Genomic DNA, 16,412 nt, shown 5'->3' with positions numbered 1-16,412 from the left:
CTTGCATCTGGATATTATTAACTACCAAGCTTTCTCACAAGTGGGATCATTGATATGTTAATACACTCCAGTATCACTATTTAATTCCCATGACAAATATCTCTTGTGCGCTTTCAAACTCTTACTTGGATTGTGATATATTCGTTTGTTGATGCATTGTTAATGTTTCCACTCTGGTCGGAGTATGCTGTGTAGGTAATCGCCCACTCCGGGGCTGCGGCGCCGCTGTTTGTGATGCGGATCTTCCTGAGGATTGTATTTGAATAATGAGGGAGGCTGGAGCGTTCTCTTGTGCAGAGTGTCTCCACGCTGCTGCAGTAAATGACCTCTGAATAGTTGTTTTGGATTAGCCATCAAAGTCTTCTCTCGAAGTGCCCAATAGATAGGTACTTCCAGAAATGAGTCACTTGAAAATGATCATCGCTGCCGTTGCCGTATAAGATAATGGATAACCATTACACTCCATTTTCCCCAGCTCCTCACCCACACAACGCCTGCTCTTGAAATATGATGCATCCACTGTGCTTAGTGAGCACTTAATGTCCAAAAGCACCGTGTTTGTTGAGATTTACAACTGCGCCGGCAGGAGGGGGGCAGAAGAAAGAGTGCGTCGTTGGCGTATAATGTTGTTCACTCAATAATTATCTCATTTTATTTACGAAGACAGACAGCTTTAGACGAGGTTAGAGGCTTCCTCTCTATTATCTCCACCTGCCACCCTACCCCACTACTGCATCTCCCCCTCCCCTCCACGCCTGGCCCTAAATGACGTCCTTCATGTCGAGGACTTTCCAAAGTTTCCATCACGGAGGAAGGGGGCGAGACCATCCTCATCACAGCTGGTATGGAAAGAGCGTAGGGGAGGGGAAAAAAATAAACCCCATCAGAGTTACACCACAGCTCTCTTGCATTGGTCGCCAGATCGATGTCATTTCTAAAAGGATTAGGCCTCCTCTCAGAAATCTATTTTAATTACTGAACACACAGGTAAACAAAGTTGTAGTGGTTCACAGGTATGGATCTGGGCGTCAGAGGAGTATTGATAGCACGTGGCCCCATGTTAACCTCAGGGCCACTCTGAAAGATCCTGTTCACTGCACCTCAGGTAGAAGCAGCAACCGTTTGGAGGGAATGCCGATGTAGAAGTACAACTGCTCCCGCTGTCGCCTGACAAAGACGGCAGACATGGACAGTGTAGGTTTAACCGACACCAGTCTGGGAGGATGTTAGTCTTACAAGTTTATATACTGTGTTACTTATCTTTAAAAGTAAGCAGAGTTTTGTCCATCAAGCATCACTTTAGTGACAGCAGCTTCAGCTTGTGTAGCCATATGAGCTGTCACTATATTAAACAGCAATGTGAAAACGTTACACAAGAAGAAAAACATTAGGGATTAGGCCTGTAACTCACATTAAATGATTGATTAAACATTAGTGTTTTCATTTACAACCACTTTCACTTTTTTATGAATGTTAATATATCAGTAATAGGAATTAATAAAGGATTTATTAACATAATAAAGACTTTAGCTGTTCCTTATAAACCAATGCTTATTAAAGGGTTTATATGTTGTTGCTAATGACTTTATCAAGTCAATAAATACTTGTAGTTCTTTATAGATCAGTAATGTGAAATCATAAATTATTCATTAACTTAAAAAGCCAACAACTTAAAAACCTTTAATAAGACCTACTTTATCAAGGGTTTATTTATTATATTAATGTTTTTACACGTTAATAAATGTTTTTTAATGTTTATGGATTAGCAATAAAGCCATTAGTTACAGCTTATAAACCTTTAGTAAATTATGGATTAGTAGGAGTTAATGACATTGTAAAGTTAATACATTGTTTGTCAATGCTTTATAGACCAGAAATAATAATTAATAACTAGTTAATTAATATTAAAACCTTATTGAGGACTTGGAAGTTGTCACTTGTGGCTTTATTAAGTTTTTTTAATTTTTCATTATTAAAGCTATATAGATCCGTAATAAGCCATTAAAAGATTTACAATGTTTGGGTTGCACATTTGTGAAACACCCATGTGGCTGCAGTCTAGCGTGACTTCAGCCCTAAATATTATTTAAAAGCAAGCCATATACATTTACATCAAGCACATACTGTGTCTGCAGTAGTGGCAGTAGTTACAGCACTTTGTAGTTTAGTCAGTGATCACACTTCACTTACCATAAAACTTATGGTTACCCCCCACCACCACCACCACCACCACTGATGTATACGTGGATTTTTCCCTGCACAGTGGTGGTGAGAGTCTTTACAGATGTTTTGTTCACCAGATAAGAATAATCTGTTTGCCTCAGCGGGCTTGATGTTTCTGTGCGTATTTGTGTGTCCTGCATATGTCTGTCTTCATTCTACTGTGTGTGTGTGTGTGTGTGTGTGTGTGTGCACGTCTGTCTTTGAGGAAGGAACCCCACGTCGAGCCGGGTGATTAGGCACGCTGCGCTAGTCACAGGAAATGGAGTAGCTGACGGACAGGCCAAGTGCATTATAGATGAATGCCATGCGTTAGCGGCTCCATGCCCCCGCCGAATATCTCTCAATTTCCTCTCTGAATGACAAAAGAAGCCACGCACAATTTCCTTGATCTGGAGCATTTGTTTAACTGCGCCCTACCCATTTAACCCACCCATTCAATAGTCTGTCTAGTAAAAGGAAATTTAGACAGTGTCAATTTATACAGCACTAAGGAAGATCTGATATCAGCTGGCAGGGGCGACAATGATATGCCTCTGGAATTTAGTAAGAGATTTATAGCAGTTAAGTCTGATTTCTTCTGCAAGTTTAATTTAGTTGCGATTAAATATACCCTGATATGTCTTTAAACTTCTATATTTCCATACCACAGTGAAAGCTGAATTTCTGTTTTTACTCTAAATCTCCTCCACAAAGACAAACTGATTTCAAAGTTTGAGGGTCGAAGCTGCAAAATCGTATCACGAGGTCAAAGATCACAGATTACAATGAATATTTGATTATTTTTTTAAAAAACATGCTGTCATTTGTCAAATATCCTTATATCGCATCTCCAAGCTGTCATCTTTACAGCAATCTCTTTTCCCCCCTTACTGTCTTTGAGTTAGTGACAGCTCATCTCTCCCGGTCACTGCTCGACGTCTAGACTTTGAACTCGCTCTGTTTACTCCCTTATCTGTTGTTGTTTTTGTTGTCGCTTTTGCGACTGACTAGTCGCTGTAACGGTAAGCTGCGGCTGAGCTTGAATCGCCGGCTTCAAAGAGGTGGATTCGGGCTTGTTGGTTATTTTCAGAAGAGGAGTCTGGCTCGGAGAACAGTTTTGTTGTCTGTCACAGGGGATGGGAGAGAAATTTTGTTTATCTGTTAACACACATTTGTCTTTTTTATTCATTTTTATGAAGTTTTCACTCACTTCGAAACAAATAAAGGCTGTTATTAAATCAATCATTAAAATTTTTGCCACTTCATGCACTGCAATTGTTACTCCGAAGAGGACACATTACAATGAGAGAATTTTGATTGCGATGTGTGCGTGTGTGTGTGTGACATCAGCTCATGACTAATTTCATAATTAATTGCCTTTTGGAGGACCTAATCACATTATTTGACTCTACTGTAGGTTGTGTGCCAATACAGCGTAGCCCGTGGCTTAGTCACAGTGTGCTGGACTCATTAACAAGGTGGTCCGGAGGTTGTCAAACACACAGAGGGCCTGTGCGCATGAGAATACACACACACATAAAACAATCGCTACATATACCACATATTCAGGTTTCTTTGTGCGCACACGTGCAGCGATTTAGAGGTTAAAAGATGCCCTCTGGTGTATTTGATAAGGATTTGAATAACTGCCTGGTTAGATTTCCCCGGTGGTGTGTGAAAACAGGTCTCTCTTGATGAAGTTATCGCTTGTCACGCAGCTCCTTCTCCTCCTCCTACACTCAATCGGAGACACTGTAACAGATTTTTTATAGAAATATGACATGATAGTTTGTTTTTGAAGGTCCACAGTGTCTGTTTATACTAAAAAGACAAAGAAGGGTGCACACATTTGCACGCCTTGTCTCAGATTGTGTGTATGTTGGTGTCGACGTGTGTGCCGGCATCTCTTTTCCACACACACGCATGGCTTAATTATGACGTTACCAAAATGGGCAGTTTGCTCTGACACCCCGCTTGCAGAATCACACAGCGGACAGACTTAAAAGAGCTCATTAGCTCTCTCTAAAGAGCTGTTTACTGCACATACACACACGCACAGTAATAGGCAGCTCTGTTGATGCAGATGGACGCCGAGTGTAATGAGAATGATTAGGCTTCTCTATGTGGAGGCTGGGAGGGGGGGCTGGCAGACTTGACGTTTCAGAAGGTGGAGAAGATTTCTGTTGGATGTTGTTTTAGCTGAGTGCACGATCTCTGTCCCTCCCTCTTTCTCTTTCTATCTGCAACACAAACACACACATCGCTTGCTTTTTTCCTACTCACACACTTTACTGCATGTGTCCACCCAAACCCTTTGTACAGAAGTCCCTCAGGCCTTTGAAAGCCTGTGGATAAAATCAAATAAGGGATATGCTGCACGCTCGCAGCTCTACCGAGTTGCTATAATCAGGAAATTAGAATTCACCTACTCTTTAGCAAAATTTCAACAACTCTTTTAACTGCGCGGTCTATACATGTAACCCTGACAAAGGCTATTGCAGCCAAAACAGACTAATTTCAATATTAAAGCTCAGGCAAATTGGGCTGTGCAAGTAGAAGAATTCTTTTCATGTTTTAAAAAGAAAAGGGGCCTTGAAAGTTTTTGGAAATGAATGTGCTGCATTCAGAGTAGTAGTAGTCCAAAGAAAAACATTATGATTGATATTTGCGTTTATTGTGATCCACGTCTTGTCTGTCAGCTTTGAGTCCTTGTTTTTCACTTTGACAATGCCTTTCAGTAAGTCAGGCTACCTTGAACATATCTCCTAGTTGACCCCGCCCATCCCGCACCACCGCATCAAGTGACTTTGCCTCGCTCGGTGCCCTTGGTTTGCATCACATTGAATTAGAGGATACACACCGAATGATTCCAAAGTCAATCCTCCTCCATCTCTTTCATATGTTTTGGAGAAGGAGCAGCAAGTTCAAAGCGCTCGGTTCAAAGCGTCTGTCCTCATTTGAATAACGTAGAGTAATCGCTATTACCTTATTTAAATAGTGCAAGTTATCATTTGGCCTTCATTTGCATTGCTGGGGTAATCACTGCGTCTCTGCATTAACCTCATTATAGAAGAGATGAAAGCCCTGATGGAGCCTGACACACTCTTTTATATATGTTATCTTTATTAATGATGGAATTAGAAAGATTCATGTAACTTTAAATGGAGGACATATCAGAGTTTGATGGAGTGTCAAACTATGTGGAGAGAAGTGTGTGTGAGATTCACAAGGCTTGTTTTATTTTCTGTTTTTCTGCTCCCTTTCCCATACCGCCAACAACCCCCGAGCTTGCTTCCTCTGTTCCTGCTTATCCCCTTCTCCATTGTCTGTCTACATCTATTTCTCTGTACACATCCCTGCAATGGAAACTACAACCAGAGCCTGGCACGTAAAATGAAACCTAAATGACCTGTGCAAAGGAATATCCATCTTAACACGTCATAATATTTCTACTTGTTTGCAATGAGAGGTGCTAAATCAGCTGATAATTTAACCTTATTGCAAGATGTCGTCACTCGCTTCAAAATTCTTGTCTGATTGGATGAGGACTGGCAGACAGAAATCACTTCCCTGCTTTTACAGATTTTTTTTTAACAATTTGGAAATAAAATGTCAAATTAGTTGGAAATTACAGTCCCATTATGCTGTATTATAAAATAGTATAAATTTGAAAAAAAGTGTTTCAGTGCTAACCCAGCAAACTAGTAAAATATAAAAAGGTTGTAATACTCTCATTAAACTGAAGTTGAATGTTTATATTTGTATAATGTACTGTAATATTGAGTTTAATAAATTAATACTTAGTTTCAAATGTTTAAATATGTGATATAACTATATTATGAAAAGCTGCATCTTTTCAATACCAGTATCTGTCTCAGCCGTCTCAGAGACGGTAAAGTGGACAGCATCTACTCAATTCTTGGCTGATTAGCTGGGCTTGCTTTATTGTTTATGGTTGCAGACGTTGGCTCAGGGTGAAAACAGCATGGTTCCCTAAATTCGCTGTGTTACCAAAGTATTACATTTTTTTTGAGGCACTTTCTACACAGCATGTGTCTTGTCCAGTTTGTGCTTCCCAGTTAAGTGAATAAAATCCGAAATGTACCCTGATGTCTGTCTTCAAAATACTGGGTGTGTTTTACCACTCGCTGCTGATCTCTGCGTCCCTTCGCTATGTCTCTCAGTGTCACTGCATCGAGAATGCAGAATCTTCCACGTTTGCATCGTGATGCATCATAGAATTGAAAAATGTCCACACCTCTTCTCTCAAGCTTCATTTTCTCTCATTATATGGGGTAGCTAACTGAATTACCGAAATAAGTGATTATAAAAGTAAGGAAATTTGCTTCTATTTGCCTTTAGCTTGCGCTGGCTATCTCACTGGCTAGGTTTAACCATGGACTATAAAAAACACAGATGTAGAAGCTGTTTTGAAGCTCAGTGAGGGCGGCTCCCGGCAGCTTCGGCCATCAACATCTTGGCAGCGCCGTCAAAGAGGTGGAGCTGAGGCTAGCCGAATGAAGCCTGGTTGCTGAACCACCTGTGACAGCAGCCACCTGTCACTTAAAGCGACCACGTCCTTAATTATGCATAACTTTAAGCCTTAATAGAATTTACATGGGTAAGTGCTAGTGTGTAAAATTCACTGTGCACTGCACAGTTGCCATTAAGGGGAAAATTAGCGATAGAGACTGAAACCGTTTCCTGTAGCAGGCTGTAAACGTGTTTATTTCTGTATAAGGTTGGGCATTTTAAACACGGGGGTCTATGGGCTTTATATAGTTATCTTGCGTTAGCTGTCTAGTTAAACATCTCTCTGTAACAAAGAGAGCACTGAAGTTCAATGATCAGTGATGAAAGACAAGAAAGTAAAGGTGTCAAAAGATATTCAGTTCTCAAGTCCAAACACAAAGCTTTTCAATTATAACATTATTTGGTGTAGTGATACTGTGTATTACCACTTCACCCCATAAGTCTGAAGGGTCTATATACTATAAAAATGGGGCTTATTGTGTTAGATACAGGCCAAGGTTAAGAACTTCACGACATTGTTGTCATTCCTTGATGACCAGTCAATAATTAGATTTCCAAATGGAAGATTACCAAATGCCCCATTGAATGACATGTGAAAGTGGATATTTCTGTCTACAGCCAAATCAAGAGACACACCTCACTTTCCTCAGCTATGTATTATCTGTTAATGCTGAAGACCTCATGTCGAAATAATAGAGATTTCATGTACCAAGCCAGCGTTTTGCTTCTTACTATGGATCAAACATGTAGCTTGAGAATACAATGCAACTTTTAAAAGCCCTTAAACATGTTATTGATTCACTCTGCTTTCACAAGACAGCAGTTCAATAATATTTATTTATTCATTATTATTTTTAGTTTTTGTTAAACCTTGTTGGGATTTTATGATGTTAAGGATAACAGAATAAACAAAATGTGCCTGCCAGTTATTAGATAGTTTTGCCATACTGATGAAAAAACAAACTACATTCTCTTTTGGACGCTTAAAATCGATTTCCATTGATTTTATGTATAAAAAAGCACATAAAAACAATGTAACAGTTAATACAAACTGGGCTATTATTGAAGGATTGTTGTGAAATCTGTATTTGGCCTAAAGCCTCATTTTCTCCATTATTTTGTCCACTTGTAATTTTCTCTCTTCGGCCCTTTTATAGAGCTGCTTCCACTTAATATATTCTCAGTATTAAAGGAGCCTCCCAGTTAATGCAAAACTTTCCTCCGCTCAGCTCTTTGTCTGAGGTGTTCCCTGCTTGGTACACTGGGAAGGTGACAGGCTTGCCAGCCCCTGCTAGACTCCCCTCGGCTAAAATGTTGTAAATTAACACAATTAGCAGATCGCCATTCTGCTAATTAGCCACTGGCGTCTGCCGAGAGATGGCTAGAGAGGAGAATCAGAGAGGAAATAGGAGTCTGGGGATTCCCCCCTCCCTCCCTGTGTTGTTACCAAACAAACAGGGCCTCAGAAAAGAGAGCAAGAGTGTGAACGTGTTTGTGCCTGCGTGCTCTGCGTATGTCTGTGTTTGCAGTGGCATAAATGGATGGGAGGAAGGGAAGATTTGCTCCTCTATGAATGGATTTCATTGTGCATGCCTGCTTTACTCACACAAGCACAAAAACACACACATAGGCCAATTCTGAAGCAGGCATTGCTCACCAGACCCCCAACTGTGGATCTCTACATGCAACTGCTGCCAGTCAATAAGTCGAAGGAAGCAGCCTAAATGACACCGATATTATCCTTTATTTGTGTGCACTAAGTCAAATCAAACGGGGTTCAATCTGCCGTGCGGCTGCTGTGATTACGCCCCGTCCAACCTTTGATAGTGCTGCGGCTTTGATACTGAGACAACTATGGAGTCACTGTGTGATTGTCAGTGTTTGCAGATGGCATTGGCTGGGATTAAAGGAAACAGTGGCTCTCCAGCCTCCTGAGGCAATAAAGGGGAGAGCCAGGTGAGTGTGTCTGAGATGAGATGGTGCAAGGAAGGAGGGAGGGGAGGAGGTGAAGCAAGCACAGAGGAAGTAAATAAGAGGAGGGGTGGCCGCGAAGAAAGAGCAGACAGGGAATGAAAAGGGGAGATATATATCGAAATAGATGGAGTCAGAATAAAAGGAGGTGAAGTCTAGCAAAAGGGGAGGTAGAAAATGGATGACAAAAAAGCAAAGGAGAAATGGGAGGAAAGACAGGGCGGCGTAAAGAAGAGAGGCAGACAGAAAGGTAAAGAGAATGGTAGAGAGAGAGGAGGTCAAGGTGGAGCTGTGCAGACAGGAACTAAGCTCGAGACACAACGTGTTGTAATTCATTGCTCGCTACAGCTCCTGTGAGCGTGCCTGTGTTTGTCCGTCTGGGTCAGTGGATGTGAGCTTGTGTGTGTCTGTGTGTACGTCAGTGTGCCTCAGTGCAGGCATAGATAGTTTTTTTTTTAAACGCCTGTGTGTCTGAGCATGGGTTTGTGTGTGTGTGTTCGATGAAAGCACCATGAGCAGAGGGGGGTGGGTTGTGTATGGGTGTGTGTGTGTGTGTGTGTGTGTTGCTTTGTGGCACTCGGCGAGCCGCATTTTCAAACCCATCTCCAGCCACCTCAGATGAGCTGGGGATTATAGAGTGACCCTCAATGCCTCTGTCTTATTGGTCTGGCCAGGGTGCATTAGGCTGCTGTAACCAGCCATCCTACCATCCCTCTGTACCGCACTATACCTGCCAACGCATACTCTGTCCTTCTTATGATCTGTAAAAAAATTCACATGTAGTTGGACATAAAACCCTCTCACGATATGTATAAATAAATCAAAATAAAGTACCACACCAAACAAGCCTACAGATGAATATCACCTTTTTAATTGACCCTCCATCACAGGCAATTTGAAGGTGTTGTCATTTTAATTATTGCTGAAATTATTTTAGCGTGTCAGTGTGTTCACATGCGGTTGTCTGTGTGTCCATTTCTCTCAGGCTTAAAGATGCAGTGGACCCCCGAGCATAGCCAGTGGGCCGAACAGCATTTCGACATCTCCTCCACCACGCGCTCGCCAGCCCACAAGGCTGAGGCCTACAGGGCTGTACCTGGCCACCTGCAGCGCTCAGCCACCTACCAGTATGCCTGGGCCAATGATGACATCTCAGCCCTCACCGCTTCCAATCTGCTCAAGAAGTATGCAGAGAAGTATTCCGGCATACTGGAGATGCCGGGCTCCTATTCTGAGGCCCCTGGGGTCCCAGGAGTGATGAACGGACGGAAAGGTGAATCCGAGCCATGGCAGGATGGCGTCTATCCCATGAGCTGCATCCCCGAGGGGGTTTCTGTCAGAAAGGGAGGGGTGGCGGCAGCTTCAGAGGTGGTGTCTGGGATGTGCAGCTCCCCAGGCCTGGCCTCCAGCACCCTGAGTGAGCCCAGCTACTCCAGCAGCAGCTGTGGGAGCCACACTGCCACCGCCCTCCACTCCTCCTCCATGGCCTCTCAGGAATATGGCCCTGCATACAGCAGCTCCTACCTGCACAGTAGTTACAGCTCCCAGTCTGCCCCCGCCCCAGCACTTCCCTCCCCACTGCACAGCTCTGGGCTCCTGCAGCCGCCCCCTCCACCGCCCTCCCACCCCACTTTAGTCCCCGCTTACAACGGAGGCTCCCCCAACTTGTCTAGTTATAATTACCCCCCAGCAGGCTACCCAGCTCAAAGCTCAGTCGGGCCAGGATACAGCCCTGGGGGAGCACCCCCTCCTTCCTCATACCTACCCTCCGGCATCGCTGCACCTACACCCCTTCCCCCCTCTTCTGCTTTACCTGGATACCCATACCAGAGCCACAACCTGACCCCGATCGCCCCCACCCCGCTCAACAGTAGCTCCTCCAACTCACTGAAGAGGAAAGCCTTCTACATGACGGGCCAAGGAGAGATAGACTCCTCTTATGGTAACTTTGGCTATGGCCAGGCTCGGAACTCGGCCGAGAGCCCCATGTACAGGATAGCAGACAGCAGCAGTGCAAACGGAGGCTCCAACAGCACCAGTGGTGGGGGATTTGACAGGAGTGCTGAAAAGTCATCTTTACCTTTTAATCCTCAGAAGCAGTCCACGATGTCCTCAGAGCAGCAGCAGAGGAAGTACAGCAGCCAAGCAACAGGCGGGCCACTGACTCCACCTGCCTATGTCTCCTCCACCCTTGGGGGTTCCCGCTCTGCAGATTCCCTTGTCAGCTTCACCTCCCCTTCCCTTAGTGAGCAAGGTGCTGATGATCACCGTCTCCACCTCTCCCACTCAGCGCCAGGGCCTACCTCCTCATCCACTTCCAACTCCCGGCCTGCTGAAGAGCAGCTAAAAACCAGTGACCCTCACCTCCTAGACATGGTTACCTCTGAAATCGTTCAGCAGGGGCCCCCAGTGGATTGGAGTGACATTGCAGGACTAGAGCTGGCCAAGGCAACCCTGAAGGAGGAGGTCCTGTGGCCCATTCTGCGCCCGGACATGTTCAGCAGTTTAGGACCAGCCCCCCGTTGCGTCTTGCTATTTGGCCCCAGGGGCAGTGGCAGGACGTTGCTGGGTCGCTGCCTGGCCAGCCAGCTGGGGGCACCGTTCCTCCAGCTCAGTGGTTCCACGTTGGCCACCAAGTGGCTGGCAGAAGGAGAAAAAATCATCCGAGCGTCGTTCCTGGTGGCGCGCTGCCGGCAGCCCTCAGTACTGTTCATTAGTGAAGTGGACATGCTGCTGTCAGCCCACCTCAGCGAAGAGAGTCCTATCAACCGGCTGAAGGGGGAGCTACTTGCCCAGTTGGACTCACTTCTCATGGGTTCAGGCGACGACGGAGGCAACCAAGTGTTGGTGGTTTGCTCCACAAGCAGACCCCAGGACATGGACGAAGGACTGCGAAGGTACTTTGCTCGGAGGGTCCTTGTGCCCCTGCCTGACAGCACAGCCCGACACCAGATCGTGAACCAGCTCCTTGCTCAATCTCAGCACAAATACTGCTTGAGCGAGGAGGAGCTGGTGCTGCTGGTCCAGCGCACTGAGGGTTTCTCCGGACTGGACCTGGCCAGACTCTGCCAGGAGGCCCTTGTTGGTCTGTTACACGTCTCTGCACAGGGCATGGACATGACAGGTATGATGCCCAGGGGACAGGTCAGGCCCCTCACCTACCAGGACTTTGAGAGTGTCTTTTGTAAATTCCAAGCCAGTATATCGCAGAAAGAGATTGACACGTACACTGAGTGGAACAAAATGTTCGGCTGTAGCCAGTGAAAAGATAGATTCCGCCCTTGAGAAAAAGAGGCATCCACAATTCCTCCCCTCAGGGCAGAAGCATTGTGCTGGAGGGAAAGGCACACAGAAGGCCATCACAAGCCCACTGAGTTCTCACAAGCAGGGTTTAGACGCACCGAGAGACCTGTTTTGATGAGACAACTGGCAGTTTTGCAGTTAATGAGCAAGAGTTTTAATTTGAATGCTTGACACTCCAGAAAGCCAGGCATTGTTTACACGTTGCAAGCAAAGTTGGCTTCGGAAGAGACTCCCCAATGTCTGTATATATATATCGTTATGTTCTTGTTCTTGAAGTTTAGTTGGCTATCCAAGTGCCTGAAGTGGTGCTTTCTGATTTTCCTTCTTTGTTTATTTGCCTCACAATCTACATTCATGGCATGAGCTGATGATTATTAAGAGCTTTAAAACTTCAGCGGTGAGTCTGAAAAACAGAGATTGACAGTTGCCATTGGCGGTGGTCAATCATTCTTTATTGTCTTGCTAAGAGCGGTAATCCATCAGGGCGGCAGTAGTCTGGGCCCTGAGTCACACTCATCTCTTCTGATCCTGTGTCTGCAAAACAAACAAACGTAACAAACAAAACTCAGGAAAGCGTTTGTGAATTGTACAGTACCTCAAGATATTTTGATGAAAAGCACTAAGATCTGAGAGGAGAATCCGAGGTGTATTGGCAGTTTATGTTTAGCAAAGCAGTGTTAGGTGTACCTCAACTGGCTAGAATAAATAGCAAAGAGGTGACAATGAATGTACTAGATATGTTCTGGAATGATCGAACATAATCAATAGTGAGAGTAAAGACATTATTACTTTTAATTTGTTTTTCCTCACAGCAGGTGCTTTAGTGACCTGTTTTTACTTGACCAATTCTGAAGTTTATTTCCATAGCCCTTAAAAAATGTAAAACCGTGTTGCCCAGATTTGTTGTTTTGGGGTTCTAAGAGAAGGGCGTTGGTGTTGGGGTGGTGGGAATTGTATATTTATTAAAACAACCATAATCAACATTGTTTATATTGTGCGATCTAGGCTATGTGGTTAGGCTGCATGGAGGCTCCATCAGTTTGTCAGCTAACTTCTGCGCAACATACCGGCTCATTTGTCATACTGTTTAATAAGGGAAGGCGTATTCTCTGATGTGGATGAAGCTGACACTACACCACCACCAAAAACACTTTAAGACATTGTTTGACATTTTGAAAACACAGTTATTTGCTTTCTTACTAAGAGTTGTATGAACGATCAAGCTAGTCCGAGTAGCAGGTTAGCTTACCTTGGCATAGAAACTGAAAACGGGGAAACAGCTTGCCTGTCTGTGTCAGAAGGTAATAAAATCTGTTCTTAAATTTTGCTTGCTTAATCTGTGTGAAAACGTAAGTGTAAAAAAACAATCTGTGGTTTTACAGGGGGTTATGAGCCACTAAGCTAACGGGCTTCAGGCTGAAGCAGATTTGAGAGTGGTATCGACCTTCTCTAACTCCCTGCATTTCCCACAATGTCAAGCTATTCTTTTAAATCACAGTGATATCAAAGACCATTTACTGTAGTTCTTTGTGTGGCTCTTGAATTAAATGTTTGACTTAATGTCATTTTGTCTAGCTTACTCCAGTTGGTTTCAGCCAGAAATGCTGTATTGGATATCAAGAAGCAGCTCATCTGTTTTTATAACAGTAAATAGAATCAAGGGAGCTAAATCCAGATATCCTCCTAGTCCCTAAATTGGATTTGAAGTATCACAACTTGGATATGGAAAAATGGGTTTTGCAAAGTTACCTTGTCACACACACTATTTGAACTGGATTAGCTGTAGAATGGGATACCGCTCCTGTTATTTGGACAAGGTCATTCGTCCAGTATGTCTATAATTTTCATAAGTGTGGAAAGTAGAAAAACATTACATTACATTAAATTTTGCCAGAGGTCAGAGGTAATTTGATAATTCTGCAATTCTGATTGTGATTGTAGTGGTCATGTCCAACCAGCGGGTATATACATAGTTAGCAAAACTATAAGGGACACTCTTTTAATCTAGTTACAATCAGAAAAGTGATTTTATTCCAAAATGATTTATCAAAATAACCCAATTCATACCCATGTTAGTAATTTTTTCTCATCTGTAACTTTATTGTCAGTTTTATTTTTCACTTATTCACACGACACCACATAATCTAAATGCTTTTGGATACATATTTCAGTTGACTGAAAAGCTTTTTCAATTTCGGCACTTGTCTTAAAGTCCTTCATCCTTGAAGGTTATCTGTTGCCCATTGTATTGCATTGGAATGTATTTTTGTCTCTTCCTTGTCACCATATAAGAAGCTATCCTTTAGCACTACTGTTGTGACATGGGGGTGCTTCAGATGGTTTAATGTACGTGCACTTAAGCGTTTTGTGTGTAATATTGTTTTGTTGAAATGTATCAATGCCGTTGGCAGCGTTTGTTTTGTTTTGTCTATCTGGTATTTATCTTGAAGGAGATTTCATTTATCCAAACTGGTGATCAGTTTTACACTTTTATTGTACATTCTACTTTTTGAAAATAATGTCCATGCTGAAGTAGGAGCAACATACTGTACGTGCTGGCCCACTCTGTATTGCTGTCTCTTGTCTAGGCACCATCAGTGCAGCAGCACCTGATGTTGTGGGTGGGGGTCGGGGGGGGCGGGGGTTCTGCTGAGCATCAGCAAAATTGACGGAAAGGAAAGACAGCCTGGCAGTGTGGCGGCAGCACAAGGGGAAAGAAGAGTGGTCCGTCAGAAAACCACCCTCAAAACAATCTGTACCAGAATTCCTTCTGTCAGCAAATCCTCTGGAGAGAGAGTCCCTTTAGACAGAAAAACCTACTAATGCACTTCAGAGCACACATCAACAGCACAGGCATTCTCTCTCCACAGCCAACGAACAAACGACTTGAAACACACCGGTCAATGCTACGCTTGTTTGTTACGTTCTTTGTGTCTTGACCTTTTTCTACATGGTGTTTAAATCTAGCTCCTTTCGGGGGGGTGGGGATCTTTCTTTAAATGGATGCTAGAATTCTTCTTTAAAGCATTTCTACCTCATGGCTACAAAACACACGTGGTATTTGATTTACGTCTTTCCAAATGTCAGACATTTGTGAAAAATGCATTGGGGAAAAAAAGAAGGGGAGAGAATAACACCATGAAGTTTTGCGCAGTCTACCTCAGATGACTGTACTTAAAACATTTAGCTGATGGTGCAACCGCAGGCTGCAGCATAGCCTAGTGTGTGTGTGTGTGTGTGTGTGTGTGTGTCTCAGTCACTGTGTGTCAAGTTATAGGCAAAACACACACACACACACACCTGATAACTCTTACATCAAAAACACACTCACAAGTGACTTGTGAGGGAGGACCAGTTGGGGTCGACCTAAAGGTGACCTGGAAATGTATAATCCAATACATTTGCTTTAATCTTTTGTGAACTTCTGTGGTTGTGCGCGTGTGAATGTGTATATACGTGGGCACTCTCTTCTTTTTTTTATTTAGTGTGTTGAATTTTATAAATTGTTAGTATATATAACACACTTGCACAACTTTAAACCAGAGTGTAACGTGTTTCTGTTGTACATACCTATACATACAATACAAATGCACCACTTGTTTATATGTGTGAATATGTTGCCATACTTGCAGTCAACTTAAATGTATTTTCATGTAATCTTACAATCTTAGGTACAAGCAGCAACAAACGATTCATTAAAGACATTTTCTTGGGAGATTATATCTTGTACATCTTGTGTTTTTTTTATGCCACTGGTCACATTAATGCTCTGAGGGATGAATAAAAAAAAGACTATTAACAGAATTTATTTATCAGTAGAATGGAAAAATATATGTATTGTCCTGCCAAAAAATAGCCCAGCTGAAAAATCGCCTTAATGAGCCTTGAGTTAGTCACCCTTGTGTGCAATTATAAAATCATCGGTGTTGCGCAGGAAGCCAGAGCTGTCGCTTCTCTCATTAAAATGTAACAATTCATTTCTCTTGCTGTGGTAAGAGTGGCACGACCAAAACATTAAAGCATTAATTATCTTTATCCATCAGAAAATATTCAGATTATGTGAGTACTCTTAATGAAAATGATGTGCATTTGCCCACTACATTTCCAAGGTATCATTATATAGCTGGTGGTGAGGTGTGGGAAGCAGCTGTATAGCCTCTATAATTATCTGGGAAAACTCAAAACGCTTCAGTAGAGGTTAGAGTGTATCGAGGGCTGCTGTTTTCTTCATTTTTCCACTTTGAAACATGCTATAGCCATGATCAGAAATAATTTGACACAAGCTTTTTTTTTTTTGCTCGATCAGATATAGAGCTGATAAATGTAGTCTTACAGATTTTGAGCCTATGAGGCAACAAGCAAGGAGACGTGATGATTTTGCTCACCTTTTTTTGCTCCAAGCT

The 16,412-nt window shown here is 43.1% G+C and overlaps 1 protein-coding gene across 1 annotated transcript in view; it reads left to right on the top strand.

The window, feature by feature from the left end:
• The window catches only part of LOC119901141 (fidgetin-like), a 34,811-nt gene extending 19,082 nt beyond the window's left edge, over nucleotides 1-15,729 (top strand). The window contains exon 3 of the mRNA XM_038716647.1: nucleotides 9,692-15,729. Coding sequence (XP_038572575.1) covers nucleotides 9,692-11,970 — 2,279 coding nt within the window. The 3' untranslated portion in view covers nucleotides 11,971-15,729. The remainder of the gene's footprint in view (nucleotides 1-9,691) is intronic.
• Nucleotides 15,730-16,412: the final 683 nt, after the last annotated feature.

This window comes from Micropterus salmoides, unplaced genomic scaffold (genome assembly GCF_014851395.1).
Source record: "Micropterus salmoides isolate LMB-PRFRI ecotype aquatic unplaced genomic scaffold, ASM1485139v1 Ms_hic_scaffold_1, whole genome shotgun sequence".
NCBI classification, from domain to species: Eukaryota; Metazoa; Chordata; class Actinopteri; order Centrarchiformes; family Centrarchidae; genus Micropterus; species Micropterus salmoides.
This window is presented reverse-complemented; position numbering and strand designations above follow the sequence as displayed.